At 44.1% G+C, this 26,329-nt stretch overlaps 1 protein-coding gene across 3 annotated transcripts in view; it reads left to right on the forward strand.

Moving 5' to 3' along the window:
- kif26aa (kinesin family member 26Aa) overlaps positions 1 to 26,329 on the forward strand; it is a 182,723-nt gene that overhangs the window by 118,327 nt on the left and 38,067 nt on the right. For 2 of the 3 annotated variants that reach the window (XM_052471316.1, XM_052471317.1), the window contains exon 5: positions 19,147 to 19,342. In XM_052471316.1, coding sequence (XP_052327276.1) covers positions 19,147 to 19,342 — 196 coding nt within the window. Of the gene's footprint in view, positions 1 to 5,059; positions 5,791 to 19,146; positions 19,343 to 26,329 lie in introns of those variants that run through there. The other variant, XM_052471318.1, reaches the window with a different exon arrangement.

The following is a 26,329-nucleotide window of genomic DNA, read 5'->3' on the forward strand; positions in this document are numbered from 1 at the left end:
TTAGGTACACATTGGAGCAAGGACAGTCCTTTATCACGAATACGCACCGCATAGATTATATGCAACGCAGGACACGCTAGATAAACTAGTAATATCATCAACCATGTGTAGTTAACTAGTGATTATGATTGATTGATTGTTTTTTATAAGATAAGTTTAATGCTAGCTAGCAACTTACTTGGCTTACTGCATTCGGTTAACAGGCAGGCTCCTCGTGGAGTGCAATGAGAGGCAGGTGGTTAGAGCGTTGGAATAGTTAACTGTAAGGTTGCAAGATTGAATCCCCAAGCTGACAAGGTAAAAATCTGTCATTCTGCCCCTTTTATTTTTTTATTTTTTTATTTCACCTTTATTTAACCAGGTAGGTTAGTTGAGAACAAGTTCTCATTTGCAACTGCGACCTGGCCAAGATAAAGCATAGCAGTGTGAACAGACAACACAGAGTAAACAATTAACAAGTCAATAACACAGTAGAAAAAAAGGGAGTCTATATACATTGTGTGCAAAAGGCATGTGGAGGTAGGCGAATAATTATAATTTTGCAGATTAACACTGGAGTGATAAATGATCAGATGGTCATGTACAGGTAGAGATATTAGTGTGCAAAAGAGCAGAAAAGTAAATAAATAAAAACAGTATGGGGATGAGGTAGGTAAAAATGGGTGGGCTATTTACCGATAGACTATGTACAGCTGCAGCGATCGGTTAGCTGCTCAGATAGCAGATGTTTGAAGTTGGTGAGGGAGATAAAAGTCTCCAACTTCAGCGTTTTTTGAAATTCGTTCCAGTCACAGGCAGCAGAGAACTGGAACGAAAGGCGGCCGAATGAGGTGTTGGCTTTAGGGATGATCAGTGAGATACACCTGCTGGAGCACGTGCTACGGGTGGGTGTTGCCATCGTGACCAGTGAACTGAGATAAGGCGGAGCTTTACCTAGCATGGACTTGTAGATGACCTGGAGCCAGTGGGTCTGGCGACGAATATGTAGCGAGGGCCAGCCGACTAGAGCATGGTGGGTGGTATAAGGTGCTTTAGTGACAAAACGGATGGCACTGTGATAAACTGCATCCAGTTTGCTGAGTAGAGTGTTGGAAGCAATTTTGTAAATGACATCGCCAAAGTCGAGGATCGGTAGGATAGTCAGTTTTACTAGGGTAAGTTTGGCAGCGTGAGTGAAGGAGGCTTTGTTGCGGAATAGAAAGCCGACTCTAGATTTGATTTTCGATTGGAGATGTTTGATATGAGTCTGGAAGGAGAGTTTACAGTCTAGCCAGACACCTAGGTACTTATAGATGTCCACATATTCAAGGTCGGAACCATCCAGGGTGGTGATGCTAGTCAGGCGTGCGGGTGCAGGCAGCGAACGGTTGAAAAGCATGCATTTGGTTTTACTAGCGTTTAAGAGCAGTTGAAGGCCACGGAAGGAGTGTTGTATGGCATTGAAGCTCGTTTGGAGGTTAGATAGCACAGTGTCCAAGGACGGGCCGGAAGTATATAGAATGGTGTCGTCTGCGTAGAGGTGGATCAGGGAATCGCCCGCAGCAAGAGCAACATCATTGATATATACAGAGAAAAGAGTCGGCCCGAGAATTGAACCCTGTGGCACCCCCATAGAGACTGCCAGAGGACCGGACAGCATGCCCTCCGATTTGACACACTGAACTCCGTCTGCAAAGTAGTTGGTAAACCAGGCAAGGCAGTCATCAGAAAACCCGAGGCTACTGAGTCTGCCGATAAGAATATGGTGATTGACAGAGTCGAAAGCCTTGGCAAGGTCGATGAAGACGGCTGCACAGTACTGTCTTCTATCAATGGCGGTTATGATATCGTTTAGTACCTTGAGCGTGGCTGAGGTGCACCCGTGACCGGCTCGGAAACCAGATTACACAGTGGAGAAGGTACGGTGGGATTCGAGATGGTCAGTGACCTGTTTGCTGACTTGGCTTTCGAAAGACCTTAGATAGGCAGGGCAGGATGGATATAGGTCTGTAACAGTTTGGGTCCAGGGTGTCTCCCCCTTTGAAGAGGGGGATGACTGCGGCAGCTTTCCAACCCTTGGGGATCTCAGACGATATGAAAGAGGGGTTGAACAGGCTAGTAATAGGGGTTGCGACAATGGCGGCGGATAGTTTCAGAAATAGAGGGTCCAGATTGTCAAGCCCAGCTGATTTGTACGGGTCCCTGAACAAGGCAGTTAACCCACCGTTCCTCGGCCGTGATTGAAAATAAGAATGTGTTCTTAACTGACTTGCCTAGTTAAATAAAGATTAAATAAAGGTGTAAAAATAATAATAATAGTAATAATAAATGTAAAAAATCGGCCAAATCGCTGTCCAAAAATACCGGTTTCCGATTGTTATGAAAACTTGAAATCAGCTCTCATCAATCGGCCATTCCGTTTAATCGGTCGAACTCTACTTCCGACCCAATCTATCCATCCATCCAACCCAATCCATCCAACCATCCAACCCAATCCATCCAACCCAATCCATCCAACCATCCAACCCAATCCATCCAACCCAATCCATCCATCCAACCCAATCCATCCAACCCAATCCATCCATCCAACCCAATCCATCCAACCCAATCCATCCAACCCAATCCATCCAACCCAATCCATCCATCCAACCCAATCCATCCATCCAACCCAATCCATCCAACCCAATCCATCCATCCAACCCAATCCATCCTACCCAATCCATCAACCCAATCCATCCAACCCAATCCATCCATCCACCAACCCAATCTATCCATCCAACCCAATCCATCCAACCCAATCTATCCATCCAACCCAATCTATCCATCCATCCAACCCAATCCATCCATCCATCAACCCAATCTATCCTTGATATAAACCCTTGATTAACTGTCTCTGACCTGTCAATATAAACCCTTGATTAACTGTCTCTGACCTCTCTATATAAACCCTTGATTAACTGTCTCTGACCTGTCTATATAAACCCTTGATTAACTGTCTCTGACCTCTCTATATAAACCCTTGATTAACTGTCTCTGACCTCTCTATATAAACCCTTGATTAACTGTCTCTGACCTGTCTATATAAACCCTTGATTAACTGTCTCTGACCTGTCTCTATAAACCCTTGATTAACTGTCTCTGACCTGTCTATATAATCCCTTGATTAACTACCTCTGACCTGTCTATATAAACCCCCGATTAACTGTCTCTGACCTCTCTATATAAACCCTTGATTAACTGTCTCTGACCTCTCTATATAAACCCTTGATTAACTGTCTCTGACCTCTCTATATAAACCCCTGATTAACTGTCTCTGACCTGTCTATATACACCCTTGATTAACTGTCTCTGACCTCTCTATATAAACCCTTGATTAACTGTCTCTGACCTCTCTATATAAACCCCTGATTAACTGTCTCTGACCTGTCTATATACACCCTTGATTTACTGTCTCTGACCTGTCTATATAAACCCTTGATTAACTGTCTCTGACCTGTCTATATAAACCCTTGATTAACTGTCTCTGACCTCTCTATATAAACCCTTGATGAACTGTCTCTGACCTGTCTATATAAGCCCTTGATTAACTGTCTCTGACCTGTCTATATAAACCCCTGATTAACTGTCTCTGACCTGTCTATATAAACCCTTGATTAACTGTCTCTGACCTGTCTATATAAACCCTTGATTAACTGTCTCTGACCTGTCTATATAAACCCCTGATTAACTGTCTCTGACCTCTCTATATAAACCCTTGATTAACTACCTCTGACCTGTCTATATAAACCCCTGATTAACTGTCTCTGACCTGTCTATATAAACCCTTGATTAACTGTCTCTGACCTGTCTATATAAACCCTTGATTAACTGTCTCTGACCTCTCTATATAAACCCTTGATTAACTGTCTCTGACCTCTCTATATAAACCCCTGATTAACTGTCTCTGACCTGTCTATATACACCCTTGATTAACTGTCTCTGACCTCTCTATATAAACCCTTGATTAACTGTCTCTTAACTGTCTCTGACCTGTCTATATACACCCTTGATTAACTGTCTCTGACCTGTCTATATAAACCCCTGATTAACTGTCTCTGACCTGTCTATATAAACCCTTGATTAACTGTCTCTGACCTCTCTATATAAACCCCTGATTAACTGTCTCTGACCTGTCTATATAAACCCTTGATTAACTGTCTCTGACCTGTCTATATAAACCCTTGATTAACTGTCTCTGACCTGTCTTTCTGACCTAATGTTGTATCGTTCTCTTGATAATCTGTTGTTTTATGTCAGTGATACACTGAAAGATATAAAAGGTACATACAACCACATCACTCACTCACTCACTCACTCACTCACTCACTCACTCACTCACTCACTCACTCACTCACTCACTCACTCACTCACTCACTCACTCACTCACTCACTCACTCACTCACTCACTCATGTGCACAAGTACAGTTCATGTGGGCACACACATACTCATACACATACATGTGAACACACGCATACACCCACTAACCAAATGTCTTTGAAGTCCGGGTAGAATGGGAACGGGGCTTCTGTCATCTCAGGAAGTATTCATGCAGTGTGTCTGAGGAGCACGCAGACGATCACCAGCAGTTTTCACAGCAGCTGTGTACCGACACTGCAGGAAGGGTTGGAAAAGAGGCTGGGCTGAAGAGGAAGAGTGAGTGCATGAGAGAGGGGGGAAGGTGAGCGAGACAGAGGGAGGGAAAGACTAGAGAGGGGAGAAGAGAGGAGGAACGCTTGGACTACTGCCATTGTTTCCCAGCAACAGCGGGAGCAGGAATGTACTCTTTCCCCACCTCCCAGTGGGTTTTCTCTCGTTTCTTTCCCTCTTTTCCGTTCATCCCTCTCCTGGAGTTGAACCGTCTCCCAGTGCCTTACTGGCAGGAGAGAGAGGAGGAACGGAACGGCGAGGCGTGAGAGCGCTGCAGAGGTGGAGACTGAAGGGTTACCAGAGCGAGAGAGAGAGAGAGAGAGAGAGAGGGGTGAAAAAGAGGAAGAGGGAGTGGTTAATGAGTGAATAGGGATTGAGAGAAGGCAGGCAGGAGTGCTTAGATGGAGCAAGAGAGGGAGAGGAAAACTGCAATAGAGAGAGAGCGCTATTGGAAGGTGTGTGTTGGGAGTTTACACTTGGAGAAGAAGATCGCAGCGAAGAAGGGGAACAAAAAGGGAAGGTGTTAATATAAGACCAGAGGAGAAAGAATGGAAAAGGGAAAGACCAGATGTTTGTCCGTAGAGCTGTGGTGACAGAACTGCAAAACGTTTGTAATCTAGGAACAAACTGAGAGGAGGCACTTCTACTTTCTGGACTGCGTTTCTGTACCTGGGAGGATTTTACTGGCCTGGGCACATTGTCATCACACTGCGCAAAGGTGACTATTGGGGGAAAAAAAGATGATCGGTCTCAAGGTTGCACCAAACCGTATTCTACTCTTTCCTCAATCAGCTAAAATCACCTAAAACTTTGGCGGACCCTCTTCCCCCTCGCCAGGACTGCTGTACTCTCAGCCACGTTTGCCACCACTGACACCCGTTGCCATGCGTCAGCCCCACCTCTTCCAACTTCACCGGTTTCCACAACTCCCTCTCCGTTTGGAGCGTAATAATTTCTCCTCCCCCCTCATTAAAAACTATCCCACCCCTCCTGAACAGTCCTCGCTCGTCGGGACTATGGAATACACCGGCTCTATACTGTGATGATTATGAGAAAGCACAAGTATCGTCACGTCTACAATTTGTGGCTAGGAACTCAGAGTAGATAATGGATTGGAGAGAACTGTGAGTACTGTGGTTCTGTCTCTTGCGAATGTCTTATTTACTTCAATTTCATTTTTTTTTCTTTCACTTTGTATTTCATTTCCATCCTCATATTCTCATGTTGTTATGATAGTACATTATGAATGATGGGAAATTCAAATGATCAATGTTGACACACTGTCAATTTTTTGTGATGGGCAGTTTTGCGCTCCAAAATGGTTTACTTTACCCTCGTTCTATGCTCAAAAAGCTCTGCCTAGCCCCCTGGCCTAAGCCTGCCTCTTCATACTTATCATTGAGAGGTCACTTTCTGAAGTTTGACCCCTACTACACTCTCTCTCTTTGGGTGGGGGGGGGTCATACTCTTAACTCTTATCCACCCCTCTGTACTTTGCTGACTACACTATGTTTACGACTAGCACGTCTCAATGTAGGGTAGTAGGGAAGAAGGGTTGAACGGGTGGGCGTGTCTTGGTGTAACCACCCAAGTGAGTCTCCTCGCTTATGCCATGCTCCGCTAACACAGCCGAGCAACAGGAGTGAAGATAGAAGTTACTAACCCCTAACCGCTGACACAACATCAGATATTTTTCATCCTCCAATTGGTTATGGTTTGAATTGTAGAATAAGGTAATCCAATCCTAGATCTGAGGTTCAGTGGACCTCTCCTACCTCGAGCCAAATTACATGTGTAGGGAGGGGCTGTAGCTGAGACAGACATCTCAATTAGCCAATGGGGATACCTCTGTGTTGAGTGATCGGGAGCAGGGTGAAGTTGCCCCTAGACCCTGATCTTGGGTCAAATTAGCATTTTCCCCACTAATGGTTTAGGATTGGGAAAGGGGAAGCTGATCCTAGATCTGTACCTAAGGGAACCTTCACTCCGGAGCATATGATCCCACAGGGGCGAGGACACGTGGTATTGATAGTGGCTGAGTCATTGGCCTTTTCTCAATTGGATTTGCTCAACCCCTGTCTTCTCTCTCCTCCTTCCAATCGTGCCTTATCTTGAAAAATGTCAAAGGTAATCGAGGAGAGGTGGCGAGGAAGAAGCAACGTGGATGAAAATGCACTTGTTAGTTCTACAAGAGATTTTATAGATATATAAAATAAAAAGTAGCATTTAAAAAAAAATGTTTGCATGCTTTTCTCCTTTGAGAAAACAACAAGTGCTTCAAAGGGGGTGTGGCAGATATCAAAACTCTTCCGTGAAGGACTCAGGTAGGACACGCACGACTATCCTCCATGAAACGTGGCTATCGAGGTGGGGAGGACTCTTCCGTTCACCCACTAAACAAATTTACACTCTCCTCGGCCACTCAACCACTTTCCCGAGGAGAGAATAGAGACCAGAATGAGAAAAAGGCCCTTCGAGGAGCTGCCTGGTCTGCTGACACACCCCACAGTCTGGCACATGCTGCGTGCTCTCTCATCTCAAAACGTAACGAATAGAGCTGATATGATTCTCGATTGTACATGACAGAGAAGCATGTCTGTTCTACAACATGTATTTCTATCTGACATTCTGTATCAGTGAGGTGAAACTCTCAGTCTGTTGCAAATAGAAACATGACGAATAGAGCTTATATGATTCTCGAATGTACATGACAGAGAAGCATGTCTGTTCTACAACATGTATTTCTATCTGACATTCTGTATCAGTGAGGTGAAACTCTCAGTCTGTTGCAAATAGAAACATGACGAATAGAGCTTATATGATTCTCGATTCTACATGACAGAGAAGCATGTCTGTTCTACATCATGTATTTCTATCTGACATTCTATATCATTGAGGTGAAACTCTGTCTGTTGCAAATATGAATGAAACCAGTCATAACACCTTTATGAAACCAGTCATAACACCTTTAGGAAACCAGTCATAACACCTTTATGAAACCAGTCATAACACCTTTAGATAACCAGTCATAACACCTTTATGAAACCAGCCATAACACCTTTATGAAACCAGTCATAACACCTTTATGAAACCAGTCATAACACCTTTATGAAACCAGCCATAACACCTTTATGAAACCAGTCATAACACCTTTATGAAACCAGCCATAACACCTTTAGGAAACCAGTTATAACACCTTTAGGAAACTAGTCATAACACCTTTATGAAACCAGTCATAACACCTTTATGAAACCAGCCATAACACCTTTATGAAACCAGCCATAACACCTTTATGAAACCAGCCATAACACCTTTATGAAACCAGTCATAACACCTTTAGAAACCAGTCATAACACCTTTAGGAAACCAGTCATAACACCTTTATGAAACCAGCCATAACACCTTTATGAAACCAGTCATAACACCTTTATGAAACCAGTCATAACACCTTTATGAAACCAGTCATAACACCTTTATGAAACCAGTCATAACAACTTTATGAAACCAGTCGGAACACCTTTAGGAAACCAGTCGTAACACCTTTATGAAACCAGTCATAACACCTTTATGAAACCAGTCATAACACCTTTATGAAACCAGTCATAACAACTTTATGAAACCAGTCATAACACCTTTATGAAACCAGCCATAACACCTTTATGAAACCAGTCATAACACCTTTATGAAACCAGTCATAACACCTTTAGGAAACCAGTCATAACACCTTTATGAAACCAGTCATAACACCTTTATGAAACCAGTCGTAACACCTTTAGGAAACCAGTCGTAACACCTTTATGAAACCAGTCATAACACCTTTATGAAACCAGTCATAACACCTTTATGAAACCAGTCATAACACCTTTATGAAACCAGCCATAACACCTTTATGAAACCAGTCATAACACCTTTATGAAACCAGCCATAACACCTTTATGAAACCAGTCATAACACCTTTATGAAACCAGTCGGAACACCTTTAGGAAACCAGTCGTAACACCTTTATGAAACCAGTCGTAACACCTTTATGAAACCAGTCATAACACCTTTATGAAACCAGTCATAACACCTTTATGAAACCAGCCATAACACCTTTATGAAACCAGTCATAACACCTTTATGAAACCAGTCGTAACACCTTTATGAAACCAGCCATAACACCTTTATGAAACCAGTCATAACACCTTTATGAAACCAGTCGTAACACCTTTAGGAAACCAGTCGTAACACCTTTAGGAAACCAGTCGTAACAACAACCTTCATAACCAATTGGATTCAAGATCATTAATATTAATAAGGAGTTCTCAAATAAGGTGTCAATGAAGCATGTCAATTCTACATAATATAATTACATCTGAAAGTTCAGTAACATTTGCACCCTTTTGAGTAGGCCCCTGGTAGTATAGTGTGGGTGGGTCTCTTGGTAATATAGTGTGGGTGGGTATCTTGGTAATATAGTGTGGGTGGGTCTCTTGGTAATATAGTGTGGGTGGGTATCTTGGTAATATAGTGTGGGTGGGTATCTTGGTAATATAGTGTGGGTGGGTCTCTTGGTAATATAGTGTGGGTGGGTATCTTGGTAATATAGTGTGGGTGGGTCTCTTGGTAATATAGTGTGGGTGGGTATCTTGGTAATATAGTGTGGTTGGGTATCTTGGTAATATAGTGTGGTGGGTCTCTTGGTAATATAGTGTGGGTGGGTCTCTTGGTAATATAGTGTGGGTGGGTATCTTGGTAATTTAGTGTGGTGGGTCTCTTGGTAATATAGTGTGGGTGGGTCTCTTGGTAATATAGTGTGGGTGGGTCTCTTGGTAATATAGTGTGGGTGGGTATCTTGGTAATATAGTGTGGGTGGGTATCTTGGTAATATAGTGTGGGTGGGTCTCTTGGTAATATAGTGCGGGTGGGTATCTTGGTAATATAGTGTGGGTGGGTATCTTGGTAATTTAGTGTGGTGGGTCTCTTGGTAATATAGTGTGGGTGGGTCTCTTGGTAATATAGTGTGGGTGGGTCTCTTGGTAATATAGTGTGGGTGGGTATCTTGGTAAAATAGTGTTGGTGGGTATCTTGGTAATATAGTGTGGTGGGTCTCTTGGTAAGATAGTGTGGGTGGGTATCTTGGTAATATAGTGTGGGTGGGTATCTTCTTGGTAATATAGTGTGGTGGGTCTCTTTGGTGGTATAGTGTGGGTGGGTATCTTGCTAATATAGTGTGGTGGGTCTCTTCTTGGTAGTATAGTGTGGTGGGTCTCTTCTTGGTAATATAGTGTGGTGGGTCTCTTGGTAATATAGTGTGGTGGGACTCTTCTTGGTTTTATAGTGTGGTGGGTCTCTTCTTGGTTATATAGTGTGGTGGGTCTCTTCTTGGTTATATAGTGTGGTGGGTCTCTTCTTGGTAATATAGTGTGGTAGGTCTCTTGCTAATATAGTGTGGTGGGTCACTTCTTGGTAATATAGTGTGGTGGGTCTCTTCTATGTAATATAGTGTGGTAGGTCTCTTGGTAATATAGTGTGGTGGGTCTCTTGGTAATATAGTGTGGTGGGTCTCTTCCTTGTAATATAGTGTGGTGGGTCTCTTCTTGGTAGTATAGTGTGGTGGGTCTCTTCTTGGTAGTATAGTGTGGTGGGTCTCTTCTTGGTTTTATAGTGTGGTGGGTCTCTTCTTGGTAGTATAGTGTGGTGGGTCTCTTCTTGGTTTTATAGTGTGGTGGGTCTCTTGGTAGTATAGTGTGGTGGGTCTCTTGGTAGTATAGTCTGGTGGGTCTCTTCTTGGTTTTATAGTGTGGGTGGGTCTCTACTTGGTAATATAGTGTTGGTGGGTCTCTTCTATGTAATATAGTGTGGTAGGTCTCTTGGTAATATAGTGTGGTGGGTCTCTTCCTTGTAATATAGTGTGGTGGGTCTCTTCTTGGTAGTATAGTGTGGTGGGTCTCTTCTTGGTAGTATAGTGTGGTGGGTCTCTTCTTGGTTTTATAGTGTGGTGGGTCTCTTCTTGGTAGTATAGTGTGGTGGGTCTCTTCTTGGTTTTATAGTGTGGTGGGTCTCTTGGTAGTATAGTGTGGTGGGTATCTTGGTAATATAGTGTGGGTGGGTCTCTTGGTAATATAGTGTGGGTGGGTATCTTGGTAATATAGTGTGGGTGGGTATCTTGGTAATATAGTGTGGGTGGGTCTCTTGGTAATATAGTGTGGGTGGGTATCTTGGTAATATAGTGTGGGTGGGTCTCTTGGTAATATAGTGTGGTGGGTATCTTGGTAATATAGTGTGGTTGGGTATCTTGGTAATATAGTGTGGTGGGTATCTTGGTAATATAGTGTGGGTGGGTATCTTGGTAATATAGTGTGGGTGGGTCTCTTGGTAATATAGTGTGGGTGGGTATCTTGGTAATATAGTGTGGGTGGGTCTCTTGGTAATATAGTGTGGGTGGGTATCTTGGTAATATAGTGTGGTTGGGTATCTTGGTAATATAGAGTGGTGGGTCTCTTGGTAATATAGTGTGGGTGGGTCTCTTGGTAATATAGTGTGGGTGGGTCTCTTGGTAATATAGTGTGGGTGGGTATCTTGGTAATATAGTGTGGGTGGGTCTCTTGGTAATATAGTGCGGGTGGGTATCTTGGTAATATAGTGTGGGTGGGTCTCTTGGTAATATAGTGTGGGTGGGTCTCTTGGTAATATAGTGTGGGTGGGTCTCTTGGTAATATAGTGTGGGTGGGTATCTTGGTAATATAGTGTGGTTGGGTATCTTGGTAATATAGTGTGGTGGGTCTCTTGGTAATATAGTGTGGGTGGGTCTCTTGGTAATATAGTGTGGGTGGGTATCTTGGTAATTTAGTGTGGTGGGTCTCTTGGTAATATAGTGTGGGTGGGTCTCTTGGTAATATAGTGTGGTGGGTCTCTTGGTAATATAGTGTGGTGGGTCTCTTGGTAAAATAGTGTTGGTGGGTCTCTTGGTAATATAGTGTGGTAGGTCTCTTGGTAAGATAGTGTGGTGGGTCTCTTGATAATATAGTGTGGTGGGTCTCTTCTTGGTAATATAGTGTGGTGGGTCTCTTGGTAGTATAGTGTGGTGGGTCTCTTGGTAATACAGTGTGGTGGGTCTCTTCTTGGTTTTATAGTGTGGTGGGTCTCTTGGTAGTATAGTGTGGTGGGTCTCTTGGTAGTATAGTCTGGTGGGTCTCTTCTTGGTTTTATAGTGTGGGTGGGTCTCTACTTGGTAATATAGTGTTGGTGGGTCTCTTCTATGTAATATAGTGTGGTAGGTCTCTTGGTAATATAGTGTGGTGGGTCTCTTGGTAATATAGTGTGGTGGGTCTCTTCTTTGTAATATAGTGTGGTGGGTCTCTTCTTTGTAATATAGTGTGGTGGGTCTCTTCTTGGTAATATAGTGTGGCGGGTCTCTTGCTAATATAGTGTGGTGGGTCTCTTCTTAGTAAAATAGTGTGGTGGGTCTCTTCTATGTAATATAGTGTGGTAGGTCTCTTGGTAATATAGTGTGGTGGGACTCTTCTTGGTTTTATAGTGTGGTGGGTCTCTTCTTGGTTATATAGTGTGGTGGGTCACTTCTTGGTAATATAGTGTGGTGGGTCTCTTCTATGTAATGTATATCTCTTCTTGGTTTTATAGTGTGGTAGGTCTCTTGGTAATATAGTGTGGTGGGTCTCTTGATAATATAGTGTGGTGGGTCTCTTCTTGGTAGTATAGTGTGGTGGGTCTCTTCTTGGTAGTATAGTGTGGTGGGTCTCTTGGTAATATAGTGTGGTGGGTCTCTTCTTGGTTTTCTTGGTATATAGTGTGGTGGGTCTCTTCTTGGTAGTATAGTGTGGTGGGTCTCTTCTTTGTAGTATAGTGTGGTGGGTCTCTTCTTGGTAATATAGTGTGGTGGGTTCTCTTCTAATTTTATAGTGTGGTGGGTCTCTTCTTGGTTTTATAGTGTGGTGGGTCTCTTGGTATGTAATATAGTGTGGTGGGTCTCTTGGTAGTATAGTGTGGTGGGTCTTCTTGGTTTATAGTCTGGTGGGTCTCTTCTTGGTTTTATAGTGTGGTGGGTCACTTCTTGGTAATATCAAATCAAATCAAATCAAATTTATTTATATAGCCCTTCGTACATCAGCTGATATCTCAAAGTGCTGTACAGAAACCCAGCCTAAAACCCCAAAGAGCAAACAATGCAGGTGTAAAAGCACGGTGGCTAGGAAAAACTCCCTAGAAAGGCCAAAACCTAGGAAGAAACCTAGAGAGGAACCGGGCTATGTGGGGTGGCCAGTCCTCTTCTGGCTGTGCCGGGTAGAGATTATAACAGAACATGACCAAGATGTTCAAATGTTCATAAATGACCAGCATGGTCGAATAATAATAAGGCAGAACAGTTGAAACTGGAGCAGCAGCACAGTCAGGTGGACTGGGGACAGCAAGGAGCCATCATGTCAGGTAGTCCTGGGGCACGGTCCTAGGGCTCAGGTCCTCCGAGAGAGAGAAAGAAAGAGAGAATTAGAGAGAGCATATGTGGGGTGGCCAGTCCTCTTCTGGCTGTGCCGGGTGGAGATTATAACAGAACGTGGCCAAGATGTTCAAATGTTCATAAATGACCAGCATGGTTGAATAATAGTAAGGCAGAACAGTTGAAACTGGAGCAGCAGCATGGCCAGGTGGACTGGGGACAGCAAGGAGTCATCATGTCAGGTAGTCCTGGGGCATGGTCCTAGGGCTCAGGTCCTCCGAGAGAGAGAAAGAAAGAGAGAAGGAGAGAATTAGAGAACGCACACTTAGATTCACACAGGACACCGAATAGGACAGGAGAAGTACTCCAGATATAACAAATTGACCCTACTTGGTAATATAGTGTTGGTGGGTCTCTTCTATGTAATATAGTGTGGTAGGTCTCTTGGTAATATAGTGTGGTGGGTCTCTTGGTAATATAGTGTGGTGGGTCTCTTCTTTGTAATATAGTGTGGTGGGTCTCTTGGTAATATAGTGTGGTGGGACTCTTCTTGGTTTTATAGTGTGGTGGGTCTCTTCTTATTAATATAGTGTGGTGGGTCTCTTCTTATTAATATAGTGTGGTGGGTCTCTTCTTATTAATATAGTGTGGTGGGTCTCTTCTATGTAATATAGTGTGGTAGGTCTCTTGGTAATATAGTGTGGTGGGACTCTTCTTGGTTTTATAGTGTGGTGGGTCTCTTCTTGGTTATATAGTGTGGTGGGTCACTTCTTGGTAATATAGTGTGGTGTGTCTCTTGGTCTCTTCTTTGTAGTGGAGTGTGGGTGGGTTCCTTTTTGGTCTTATAGTATGGTTGGTCTCTTCTTGTTAATATAGTGTGGGTGGGTTTCTTCTTGTTTATATAGCGTGGTGGGGGTCTTGTTGGTATAGTGTTGGTGGGTCTCTTGGTAGTATGGTGTGGGTGGGTATTTTGTTAATATAGTGTGGTGAGTCTCTTGTTGGTAGTGTAGTGTGGTGGGTCTCTTATTGGTTTCATAGTGTGGGTGGGTCTCTTCTTGGTGGTATAGTGTGGGTGGGTAACTTTGTAGTATAGTGTGGGTGAGTCTCTTAGTCTTATAGTGTGGTGGGTCTCTTGTTGGTAGTATAGTGTGGTGGGTCTCTTGTTGGTAGTATAGTGTGGGTGGGTTTCTTCTTTGTTTTATATTGTGGGTGGGTTTCTTCTTTGTTTTATATTGTGGGTGGGTCTCTTCTATGTAATATAGTGTGGTGGGTCTCTTTGGTGGTATAGTGTGGTGGGTCTCTTCTTGGTAATATGGTATGGGTGGGTCTCTTCTTGGTAATATAGTGTGGTGGGTCTCTTCTTTGTTTTATAGTGTGGTGGGACTCTTCTTTGTTTTATAGTGTGGTGGGTCTCTTATTGTTAATATAGTGTGGTGGGTCTCTTCTTGGTAATATATTGTGTTGGGTCTCTTCTTTGTTTTATATTGTGGTGGGTCTCTTCTTTGTAGTATAGTGTGGTTGGTCTCTTCTCTGTAGTGTAGTGTGGTTGGTCTCTTCTTTGTAGTGTAGTGTGGGTGGGTTCCTTTTTGGTCTTATAGTATGGTTGGTCTGTTGTTGGTAGTATAGTGTGGGTGGGTCCAATTCCTGTTCTGATAGTGTGGTGTGTCTTTTGTTGGTAGTATATGGTGGAATGGTCTCTTCTTGGTGGTAGTATAGTGTTGGTGGGTCTCATTTTGGTAATTTAGTGTGGGTGAGTCTCTTGGTAGTATAGTGTGCATGGGTATCTTGGTAGTATAATGTGGGTGGGTGTCTTGATAGTATAGTTTGGGATGGTCTCTTGGTAGTTTTGTATCGGTGGGTCTCTTCTTGGTAATTTAATGTGGGTGGGTATCTTGGTAGTATAGTGCGGGTGAGTCTCTTGGTAGTATAGTGTGAGAATGTCCCTTCTTGGTAGTATAGTGTGGGCGGGTCTCTTCATGGTAGTATAGTGTGGGTGAGTCTCTTCTTGGTAGTATAGCATGGGTGAGTCTCTTCTTGGTAGTATAGTGTGGGTGGGTCTCTTCTTGTTAATATAGTGTGGGTGGGTCTCTTGGTAATATGGTATGGGTTGGTCTCTTCTTGGTAATTTAGTGTGGGTGAGTCTTCTTGGTAGTATAGTGTGGGTGAGTCTCTTGGTAGTATAGTATGGGTGGGTCTCTTCTTTTTAATATAGTGTGGGTGGGTGGGTCTCTTGTTGGTAATATAGTGTGGGTGGGTCTCTTCCCAGTGTTGTGGTTGTGGAGAGTGGAGCGCTTTGTGTGAGTGGGCCCAGGGGGAAATGGGGTAGATGTAGGGGGGATAGTGAGGGGATGGGGCTTTCACAGACAGTCAAGGTGATTGAGGTAAAGGCTTTGTCTTCAAAGGTGGATGCTGTGGATACCACCCCTTATTCCTCCTTCTCTTCCTCTCTCTCCCTCTCCCTCTCCTGCCCCCCTCCCTCTTATATGTCCTTGTTCGCTCTCCCTCTCCTCTCTCCTGCTCCTCTCCCTCTCCTCTCTCCTGCTCCCTTCTCCTCTCTCCCTGTCTCTCTCTCTCCTGCTTCTCTCTCCCCTCTCCTCTCTCCTGCTCCTCTCTCCCCTCTCCTCTCTCCTGCTCCTGCTCCTCTCTCTCTCTCTCCCTCGGTATCTCTCTCTCCTGCTCCTCTCTCCCCTCTCCTCTCTTCCTCTCTCTCCCTCTCTCTCTCTCCTGCTCCTTTCTCTCCTGCTCCTCTCTCTCCTTCTCTCTCTCTCGCTCTCCTACTCCTCTCTCTCCTGCTCTTCTCTTTCTCTCTCTCTCTCTCTCTCTCTCTCTCTCTCTCTCTCTCTCTCTCTCTCTCTCTCTCTCTCTCTCTCTCTCTCTCTCCTGCTTCTCTCTCTCTCTCCTGCTTCTCTCTCTCCCCCTCTCCTCTCCCCCGCCTAAACAAACACTGCCAATATAATGAACTGTAGATGTACATGTAAATGTCAGCGTCTTTCTCCCCAGATACAGTGTTACGTTCACTTCAGAGTCCTCTGTTGGCTTTATTAAAAAACTAACATTTACTTTGCCTTAACATACACATAGACTGCATAATAAGGCTTTCACTGTGCATTTTCAATGTCCTCAATGGCTCCCTATTCCCTATAAAGTGTACTCCATTTGACCAGAGCCCTATGGGAGGGAGAGAGGGAGGGAGGGTGCAAAAGTAATACACTACATGGGGAATAGGGTGCCATTTGTGAGGCAGACTGTTTCAGCTGCAACCCTGTCCCTCAGGATCAGTTTGGCGCCGATGAGTTCTGTTGCCAGCACTGCACTGTCTCCATCCTTTCTGTCTGACGCACACACACTTACACACGCACGCACTCACTTACACCCCCCCCCACACACACACAATCTATTCTCTCCTAGTGGGACCTGAGCTTTCAGTCCCACAGACACACACACACATGCAAACACACGTAAGATACATACCCTCACATGCAAAGACACCTCAGACACGCACTTTCTTACTCCCACAACTCATTCCCTTTTTTGTCTGTGTGTTTTCCACATTGTATTTCAAGCACCAACACCCTAACACACACACACACACACACACATAAATGTGCGCTTACACTTGCACACCACACACACATACACACACACCACAGACACAAACACACACACCATACACACACACCACACACACATACACACACACACACCACACACACAAACACAGGACAGCACACATAGAGGCGATTCTCAGGGGAGCTTTGTGCTGTGTCCTTCATGGAGGGTGTGATTACACGGTGTTCCCTGATTATGTTCTGGTGAAGTGTCTGAAAGAGACGAATGGAAAGGAAAGAGGAAAGTCAGGGACAGAGAGAAAGAGGGACAGGAGGGAAGTGAGGAGTAAGAGTACAGATGCGCTGAGAGCGGAGTTTGTACATCGACCCCCTGCCGGGACAGACACAGACAGCCCCACTCTCTCTCTTTTTCTCAATTCAAGGTGCTTTATTGGCATGACATGCATTATGTAAAACTCAAAAGGGCATTCCAAAACCCTCTCGTTCGCTCTGTCTCTCTCTCTCTCTCTCTCTCTCTCTCTCTCTCTCTCGATCTCACTCCAGAGCTCACTCTCACAGTGCCCCGGCTGGCGAACAGCTAGAACTGAACCCCCCCCGTGGGTTGACCCAGACGTTTCATGTGTTGGTTAAGTTGATGGATGTGGTTTGGACGCAACCTGGATCTTCTATCTTTCATTCATGGCTTAACTGTCAACGGTGGAGCCTAGCGATATGTCTTCATGTACCTCCAGACCTATTATTTTCCACTTTCTCTAACATCATAACACACTGTTCCAATCCCTGGACTTTCTCTAATAGCAAACATAACACACTGTTCCAATCCCTGGACTTTCTCTAACAGCATAACACACTGTTCCAATCCCTGGACTTTCTCTAACAGCAAACATAACACACTGTTCCAATCCCTGGACTTTCTCTAACAGCATAACACACTGTTCCAATCCCTGGACTTTCTCTAACAGCATAACACACTGGTCCAATCCCTGGACTTCTCTAACAGCATACATAACACACTGGTCCAATCCCTGGACCTTCTCTAACAGCATACATAACACACTGTTCCAATCCCTGGACTTTCTCTAACAGCATAACACACTGGTCCAATCCCTGGACTTCTCTAACAGCATACATAACACACTGGTCCAATCCCTGGACTTTCTCTAACAGCATAACACACTGTTCCAATCCCTGGACTTCTCTAACAGCATACATAACACACTGGTCCAAACCCTGGACTTTCTCTAACAGCATACATAACACACTGGTCCAATCCCTGGACTTCTCTAACAGCATACATAACACACTGGTCCAAACCCTGGACTTTCTCTAACAGCATAACACACTGTTCCAATCCCTGGACTTTCTCTAACAGCATAACACACTGGTCCAATCCCTGGACTTCTCTAACAGCATACATAACACACTGGTCCAATCCCTGGACTTCTCTAACAGCATACATAACACACTGGTCCAATCCCTGGACTTCTCTAACAGCATACATAACACACTGGTCCAATCCCTGGACTTCTCTAACAGCATACATAACACACTGGTCCAAACCCTGGACTCTATTAAACATGTGGACTTCCACTCCCCCTCACTGCTGACCTTAATCATCTGTCTGAAGAGGGCTGACATGAAGCAGCTGTCTTGTTGACAGGGGGAAAGTAGCGCGGCTGTTTGAAGGCAGGCCAGGGCAAAGTGTTCAATGTGCAACAGTGACAGCTGAAAGGAGACGAGGATGTACTCTGACCCCCCTCTGGCATGAGTGTATGTGTGTGTGTGAGTGTGTATGTTTGTGTCTGCCAATAGGTGCGTCTCCAACAGATTGTGTGTTGTGTGTGTGTGTGTGTGTGTGTGTGTGTGTGTGTGTGTGTGTGTGTGTGTGTGTGTGTGTGTGTGTGTGTGTGTGTGTGTGTGTGTGTGTGTCTGCCAATAGGTGCGTCTCCAACAGAGTGTGTGTTTGTGTGTGAACCTTTACTTATGCAGACTGAGAACACCAGTCGTACTTAGTTGCAGGCATGATGACAGCATAATGACCTTGGATTCCAGACAGCTGATCAATACTGTACAAAATGTGTCTGTTCACTCTTGATAATGTTTTATAAAAGTCTTGAGGACACGACCTAGCTATGGAATTATTAAGTCAATACTACTCTCCGATATGGGCTCTGAAGACTTTGTAATATTAGGAGTTTGCTTTTTGATGTGTGATGTATGGAGCAACCTTTTGAAGTGTTTTCCAGCCTAGCTTATAGGGTATATACTAAAAAGTGATGGTCCATGAATATGCTCCTTTCAACATGGCCGCTATCTAAAAAAGGCCTCAAGGGTGTATACATATCAAGGGAACCTATATGTTAATTTCAAGTGTTAAATCATCCTCAAGTAAGGTGAACACTGTCATGAAGATTTCTGAGAAACGCTGGACTGCCCCACACTCTTTATCATAACTCGTCTTTCCCTCTCCACAGGGCCGCCCAGAAGCTCAGCCTCTCGTCCAAGCGGAAGAAGCCCCAGCAGCCTCAGCTCCAGTCTCCACCCGAACCTGCCGAGCCCCTGGTCTACACAGGTGGCTTCAGCGGCGCCCTGCAGCTGTCCCCACCTGCCGTGCCGCCATGCCTCCTCCGGGCCGGTTCAAAAGTCAAGGACACCCCAGGGATGGGAAAGGTAGGACCGTTTGGGATTGTGGACTTTCTTTCATTTTGACTTTGGTATCTTTTTTGCTTGATGGTAAAATTGTTACCATGTGGAGTCAGGGGCATGGTATCTTCAGGTATCAGGAAGTGTAGAGTAACAGACTGGTCTGGTCGTAGTACTATGTCATTGGTGTAACATACAGTTGAAGTTGGAAGTTTACATACACCTTAGCCATATCAAATCAAATCAAATGTATTTATAAAGCCCTTCGTACATCAGGTGATATCTCAAAGTGCTGTACAGAAACCCAGCCTAAAACCCCAAACAGCAAGCAATGCAGGTGTAGAAGCACGGTGGCTAGGAAAAACTCCCTAGAAAGGCCAAAACCTAGGAAGAAACCTAGAGAGGAACCAGGCTATGTGGGGTGGCCAGTCCTCTTCTGGCTGTGCCGGGTGGAGATTATAACAGAACATGGCCAAGATGTTCAAATGTTCATAAATGACCAGCATGGTCGAATAATAACAAGGCAGAACAGTTGAAACTGGAGCAGCAGCTCGGCCAGGTGGACTGGGGACAGCAAGGAGTCATCATGTCAGGTAGTCCTGAGGCATGGTCCTAGGGCTCAGGTCCTCCAAGAGAGAGAAAGAAAGAGAGAAAGAGAGAGAGAATTAGAGAAAGCATACTTAAATTCACACAGGACACCAGAAATGACAGGAGAAGTACTCCAGATATAACAAACTGACCCTAGCCCCCCGACACATAAACTACTGCAGCATAAAGACTGGAGGCTGAGACAGGAGGGGTCAGGAGACACTGTGGCCCCATCCGATGACACCCCCGGACAGTGCCAAACAGGACGGATATAATACATTTACACTCAGTTTTTCACAATTCCTGACACTTAATCCTATTAAAAACTGTTTTACGTCAGTTAGGATAACCACTTTATTTTAAGAAAGTGAAATGTTAGAATAATAGTAGAGAGAGTGATTTATTTCAGCTTTTATTTATTTTATCATATTCCCAGTGGGTCAGAATTTTACAAACACTTAATTAGTATTTGCCGGCATTGCCTTTAAATTGTTTAACTTGGGTCAAACGTTTCGGGTAGCCTTCCACAAGCTTGCCACAATAAGTTGGGTGAATTTTGGCCCATTCCTCCTGATAGAGCTGGTGTAACTGAGTCAGGTTTGTAGGCCTCCTTGCGCGCACACGCTTTTTCAGTTCTGCCCACAATTTTTCTATAAGATTGAGGTCAGGGCTTTATGATGGCTATTCCAACACCTTGACTTTGTTGTCCTTAAGCCATTTTGCCACAACCTTGGAAGTATGCTTGGCGTGATTGTCCATTTGGAAGACCCATTTGCGACGAAGCTTAACTTAACTGATGTCTTGATATCTTGTTTCAATATATCCACATAATTGTCCTACCTCATGATGCCATCTATTTTGTGAAGTGCACCAGTCCCTCCTGCAGCAAAGCTCCCCCACAACATGATGCTGCCACCCCCGTGTTTCACGGTTTGGATGGTGTTCTTCGGCTTGCAAGCTTTCCCCCTTTTTCCTCCAAACATAATGATGGTCATTATGGCCAAACAGTTCTCTTTTTGTTTCATCAGACCAGAGGACATTTCTCCAAAAAGTACGATCTTTGTCCCCGTGTGCAGTTGCAAACTGTAGTCTGGCTTTTTTCTAGCGGTTTTGGGGCAGTGGCTTCTTCCTTGCTGAGCGGCTTTTCACGTTATGTCGATATAGGACTCGTTTTACTGTGGATATAGATACTTTTGTACCTGTTTCCTCCAGCATCTTCACAAGGTCCTTTGCTGTTGTTTCGGGATTGATTTGCACATTTCGCACCAAAGTATGCATATCTAAGAGACAGAACGCGTGTCCTTCCTGAGCTGTATGACAACTGCGTGGTCCCATGGTGTTTATACTTGCGTACTATTGTTTGTACAGATGAACATGGTACCTTCAGGCATTTGGAAATTGCACCAAAGGATGAACCAGACTTGTGGAAGTCTACTTTTTTTCTGGGGTCTTGGCTGATTTCTTTTGATTTTCCCGTGATGTCAATCAAAGAGGCACTGAGTTTGAAGGTAGGCCTTGAAATACATCCACAGGTACACGTCCAATTGACTCAAATTATGTCAATTAGCCTACCAGAAGTTTCTAAATCCATGACATCATTTTCTGGAATTTTCCAAGCTGTTTAATGGCACAGTCAACTTAGTGTACGTAAACTTCTGACCCACTGGAATTGTGATACAGTGAATTATAAGTGAAATTATCTGTCTGTAAACAATTGTTGGAAAAATAACTTGTGTCATGCACAAAGTAGATGTCCTAACCGACTTGCCAAACCTATAGTTTGTTAACAAGACATTTGTGGATTGGTGGAAAAACAAGTTTTATTGACTCCAACCTAAGTGTATGTAAACTTCCGACTACAACTGTAGTTTTGACTCCTAATGTTATAATTCGTTGTGAGTTTCACTGTATTCTCAGAAGAGCCCTTTTGGGATGTCATTTGGGCGTGGGTGGGTGTGGTTTATACAAAGGACACTTTGCTGAAGCCTATTTGTTATGCTGGTGTTACGCTGGTCTAAAGTAAAAGGTCAAGATAACATCACCGATGTGGGCTTGTGTGTGAGACCCGTCTCACCGATTCCCAGGCCGTTGGCATTTTATGAATCCCGGTCCATATGAGATGAGAGCATTCCTCTCATCGAGTGAGTGACAGGCTGTATCAGTGTGTAAAAATTGTGAGTATGATTTGGAAAGTGAGGAGAGTGGTCAACGACATTCGGAGGTGATAATCTGTGTGGAGAACATTCCGCTCACAGAATGGGGGTCGATTTGTGAGAAAAAAGTGTTGGAAAAAGTTTGTGTTTTGAGGGCTTGGGTATCTGTGTGAATCAGTGCGATGAGAGGCCTAGGAACAAGATGGGAACATTTTGTTTAGGGGAGATTCCTTCTGCAAATCAACTGCCTTTTTGTGAAGCTAAATCAACTCACCTTTCTACTATTGACTAAAGGCTCATTGTCCTGATTGACTAAGACAATGGTGTGTTGATCTAATGCAAAACACACAATCACTCTCAGATACCCTCAAACACACGTACTGTACTCATATTCAGCAACCAATCTAACAGAAGAATGTCTGTTAATCTATGAGTTTGCTGAAACAACATTTTCTGCTGGATTACAACAAGTCTGGATGAGTAAGTGTGGGTGTTTTGGTCTGCTACTCTATCTGACAGGCAGTGTATAAAGTCATGCTCATTGGAAGCCATGCATTTTCATCTACGTAGACAGCGCAAGCTGCTCTTTTTCCACTCCTCATCTGTTGGCATCTCACCTCCTCTCACCTCCTCTTCTAGTCGTTGATACGCTTTCACACGGTCAGATACAAGATGAAGAGCTGTGTTTTTCAATTTTTACACGTTTCGAGTCAACATTTGTTTCAGCGTAGTTAGCCGCTCCGCTTCATGGATTCCAAGCAGAGACAGCTCATAGCAATTTATAACCTGAAGTTAGCCCGTAAACAACTAGTACTTCTGGGCTTCACTGTAAAAAAAATATTTCCAGGGTTGTTTACGAGACTAGACATTACGTAATGTGTTTAGGGACCTTGGTACCCCCCCTACACCCCACCCCATCTCCCTCCTCCCTCACACCTCGTGTAAGCAGGCATTGGGTTTAGTCTCGTTAATGCTCAGCTCTGACTTGGCTGCGGATCAAATGAGTAGCCGTCAGAGTTCATTGTCAAATCCAGCGCCAGGCCTGTGCTGCTCAGTGGAGATTACACAGCGTGAAGCGATTATCCTAAAGTGGATTAGACACGGGTCCTGATACAGCCCCTCCCTCCTCGTCTCACAGGCCAGCCAGTAGACTGACAGGTGGACTAGAGCATGAGAGGTATTGGCTTATGTCCTTATATCCCCTCACAACAGCTCCCCGCTATATGGACAATGCAGGCTTCTGGAATACCTTAATTCGGACCAAGGTGCACAGTTTATGCCCATTGGCTGCTTGGGTATGGGCATGTATCTTTGATTTCATTATGAATGCTGACATCACGGTGAAGTGCACCATGGTTGTCTGTCTGTGGGCCAATTTGGCACCTCCTCATTCACCATGGAGCCCAATGGGCTGCCTGAGTGGCCCTGCTCCTGGAGGCCAAGTGATTCCTTCCTCCCTGGGAGCCCATGGATGTGGTGCCAAAAGCTGCTTGAAACTGGCATGGATGGCCACAGAATGACCCTCCCCCCATAATGCCAGCCCCGCGCCCCTTTAGCTTCCGTCACGCTGGTTGGCAATTCGATTTATGTCTTGGAAGTATTGACATAACTGGACATCTCTGATTGGATGTTTCTCTAAATCAGAGTTTTGGTCTGGAACCTAATAATTTTTTGTAGACCCATCAATCCCCCACATGACTGGTTTGTGCTACTGTACAGGCACCAGATGATTGGCCATTTGACTTATGTCTTCAACTGTTGAAAATAACTTTAATATGAACGTTTCTCTTAATCATGGTGGTGTTTTGGCCCAAAACTGAAACGTTTTCCCTTTTGTCTCATCATTCTCCCCACAAAATACGACGAGTTAATGTCACTGTACAGGCAGTTGCAGATGGGAGGGCTATAACAGCCTATTCCTTTACTATTCACAGTGGGGGATGAGGTGATGTCTCTTCGGTATCTCCTCATTACCACTGTTCAGTAAGTCAGCAGGAGGGCTAACATGAAAAGAGCCAGAAACGCGATACCTCTGTGATCCTATCATCTCACATTCTGAGTTCTGTTAGGCGTCTCGTCTTCAAGACTGCTGCTGTCAGGAGTTCTGCGTAAACTTTTTGAAGTCGCTAATCGTACATCTGGGGCACAAAGTTGCAAAATTGTTAATGAGCTCCGCATCAAGGAAGCAGAGGAAATCATTTAATGAGGCCCAATGAGCTCGGAAAGCGTTGTGGCTGGCTGTAACTCTTGAATACAGATGTATTTTTTGCTGCTTTGCAGTTCTTCGCCCTACAGCCAAAAATGGTGGTTCCTTCCTGGGGAAAGTGTTTCAGACTTCACACTGTGCCATTATTATTTGTTTACACAGTATTTTCTGTTACTGTTGTTACTACTGTTAGTTCTACTACTGTTACTGTCACTGCTACTACTGTTACTACTTTTACTGCTGCTGTTACTACTGTTACTGTTACTACTGTTACTGCTACTGTTACTACTGTTACTGTTACTGTCACTGCTAATACTATTACTGTTACTGCTACTGTTACTACTGTTACTGTTACTACTGTTACTGTTACTTTTACTACTGTTACTGTTACTACTGTTACTGCTACTGTTACTGTTACTACTGTTACTGTTACTACTGTTACTGTTACTGTTACTACTGTTACTGTTACTGTCACTGCTAATACTATTACTGTTACTACTGTTACTGCTGTTACTGCTACTGTTACTACTGTTACTGTTACTACTGTTACTGTCACTGCTAATACTATTACTGTTACTATTGTTACTACTGTTACTGTTACTGCTACTGTTACTACTGTTACTGCTACTGTTACTACTGTTACTGTTACTGTTACTACTGTTACTGCTACTGTTACTGTTACTACTGTTACTACTGTTACTGTTACTACTGTTACTGCTACTGTTACTACTGTTACTGCTACTGTTGCTACTGTTACTGCTACTGTTACTACTGTTACTACTGTTACTACTGCTACTGTTACTACTGTTACTGCTACTACGGTTACTACTGTTACTGTTACTGCTACTGTTACTGTTACTACTGTACTACTGTTATTGTTACTGTCACTGCTATTACTGTTTCTGCATAAATAGGTATTGGCTGTGTTTACACTGGCAGCCCAATTCTGATAATTTGCCACTCAATAATTGAGCAAAATATCAGAATTAGGCAGCCTGTGTAAACGCAGCCTTTGAGAATTAAGATCTGTCTGGACCGGAAGGAGGTATTGGGTAAAGTGATCTGGGAGGGGTGGAGCTAAGAGATGAGAGAGCAGAAAGAGGAAGAAAGAAGGGTCAAGGGGATTGAAGGGGAACAGTCTGTAGATGGAGGCATACATGATTTGGCACAGTGGATTCCAATTCAATATTGTGTTTCATCTTATCAATAAACAAAGTCTACATTTTGAAAAGAGGGCACCCACACATCACTGGGGAAGCTTTGAAACCAGTCTTAAACGTCCCAGCTGACCTGTTGTCTGAAATACAGTATGTAATGGTCCCCCATTGGGATGCAAATGAAGGAATGAAGAAAATATGGAATGCTGAATATGTCTAGTTGATAGCTAAACATTGTGTTGCGGAGCGTAAACTAGACTCATTGCAATGCACGCTCACGGAAATCCTCAGCACAATACTCCTTTGACGAGCTGCCTAACCCCAACCCCAACGCTTGTGGGAAATAGAAAGCCGAACTTCTCGCTCGATACTACGTTACATGTGAGGGAATACTATTGTAATTCAGTCCTAGACACAGAGACCCTCATTGTCAGGGGATTGAATTCTTAATCTATCTGTTTGCTGCGGTTGTAAATGCTCAAGCTGTTTGTAGTCACACTACAGGAAGCGGGCCCTGGTGGTTAGGCTATAAAAATCTGTTTACAGTGAGTGAATGATAGCAATCGGACCATGCTCGAGAGGCATGTTCTTTCAAGCTCAAGCAGGTTGTGGTGTTGGTTCTCTCGTCTTTAATTGCTTGTACGTCATTGTTCGGTGAAATGTTTGGGGACTATAGTAGACAATAATGACATGGTATGCTCTTTCTACATTTTTGTAATTTAGCAGACACTCTTATCCAGAGCGACTTACATTAAGTTAATACATTTTCATACTGGACCCCCCTGGGAATCGGACCCACAAACCTGGTGTTGCAAGCACCACGCGCTACCAACTGACACACGTTTCACTCTCTCTCTCTGCCCCCCCCCTCTCTCTCTCTCTCTCTCTGTCTCTCTGTCTCTCTCTCACT

The sequence above is a fragment of the Oncorhynchus keta genome, chromosome 19 (assembly GCF_023373465.1).
Source record: "Oncorhynchus keta strain PuntledgeMale-10-30-2019 chromosome 19, Oket_V2, whole genome shotgun sequence".
Lineage (NCBI taxonomy): Eukaryota > Metazoa > Chordata > Actinopteri > Salmoniformes > Salmonidae > Oncorhynchus > Oncorhynchus keta.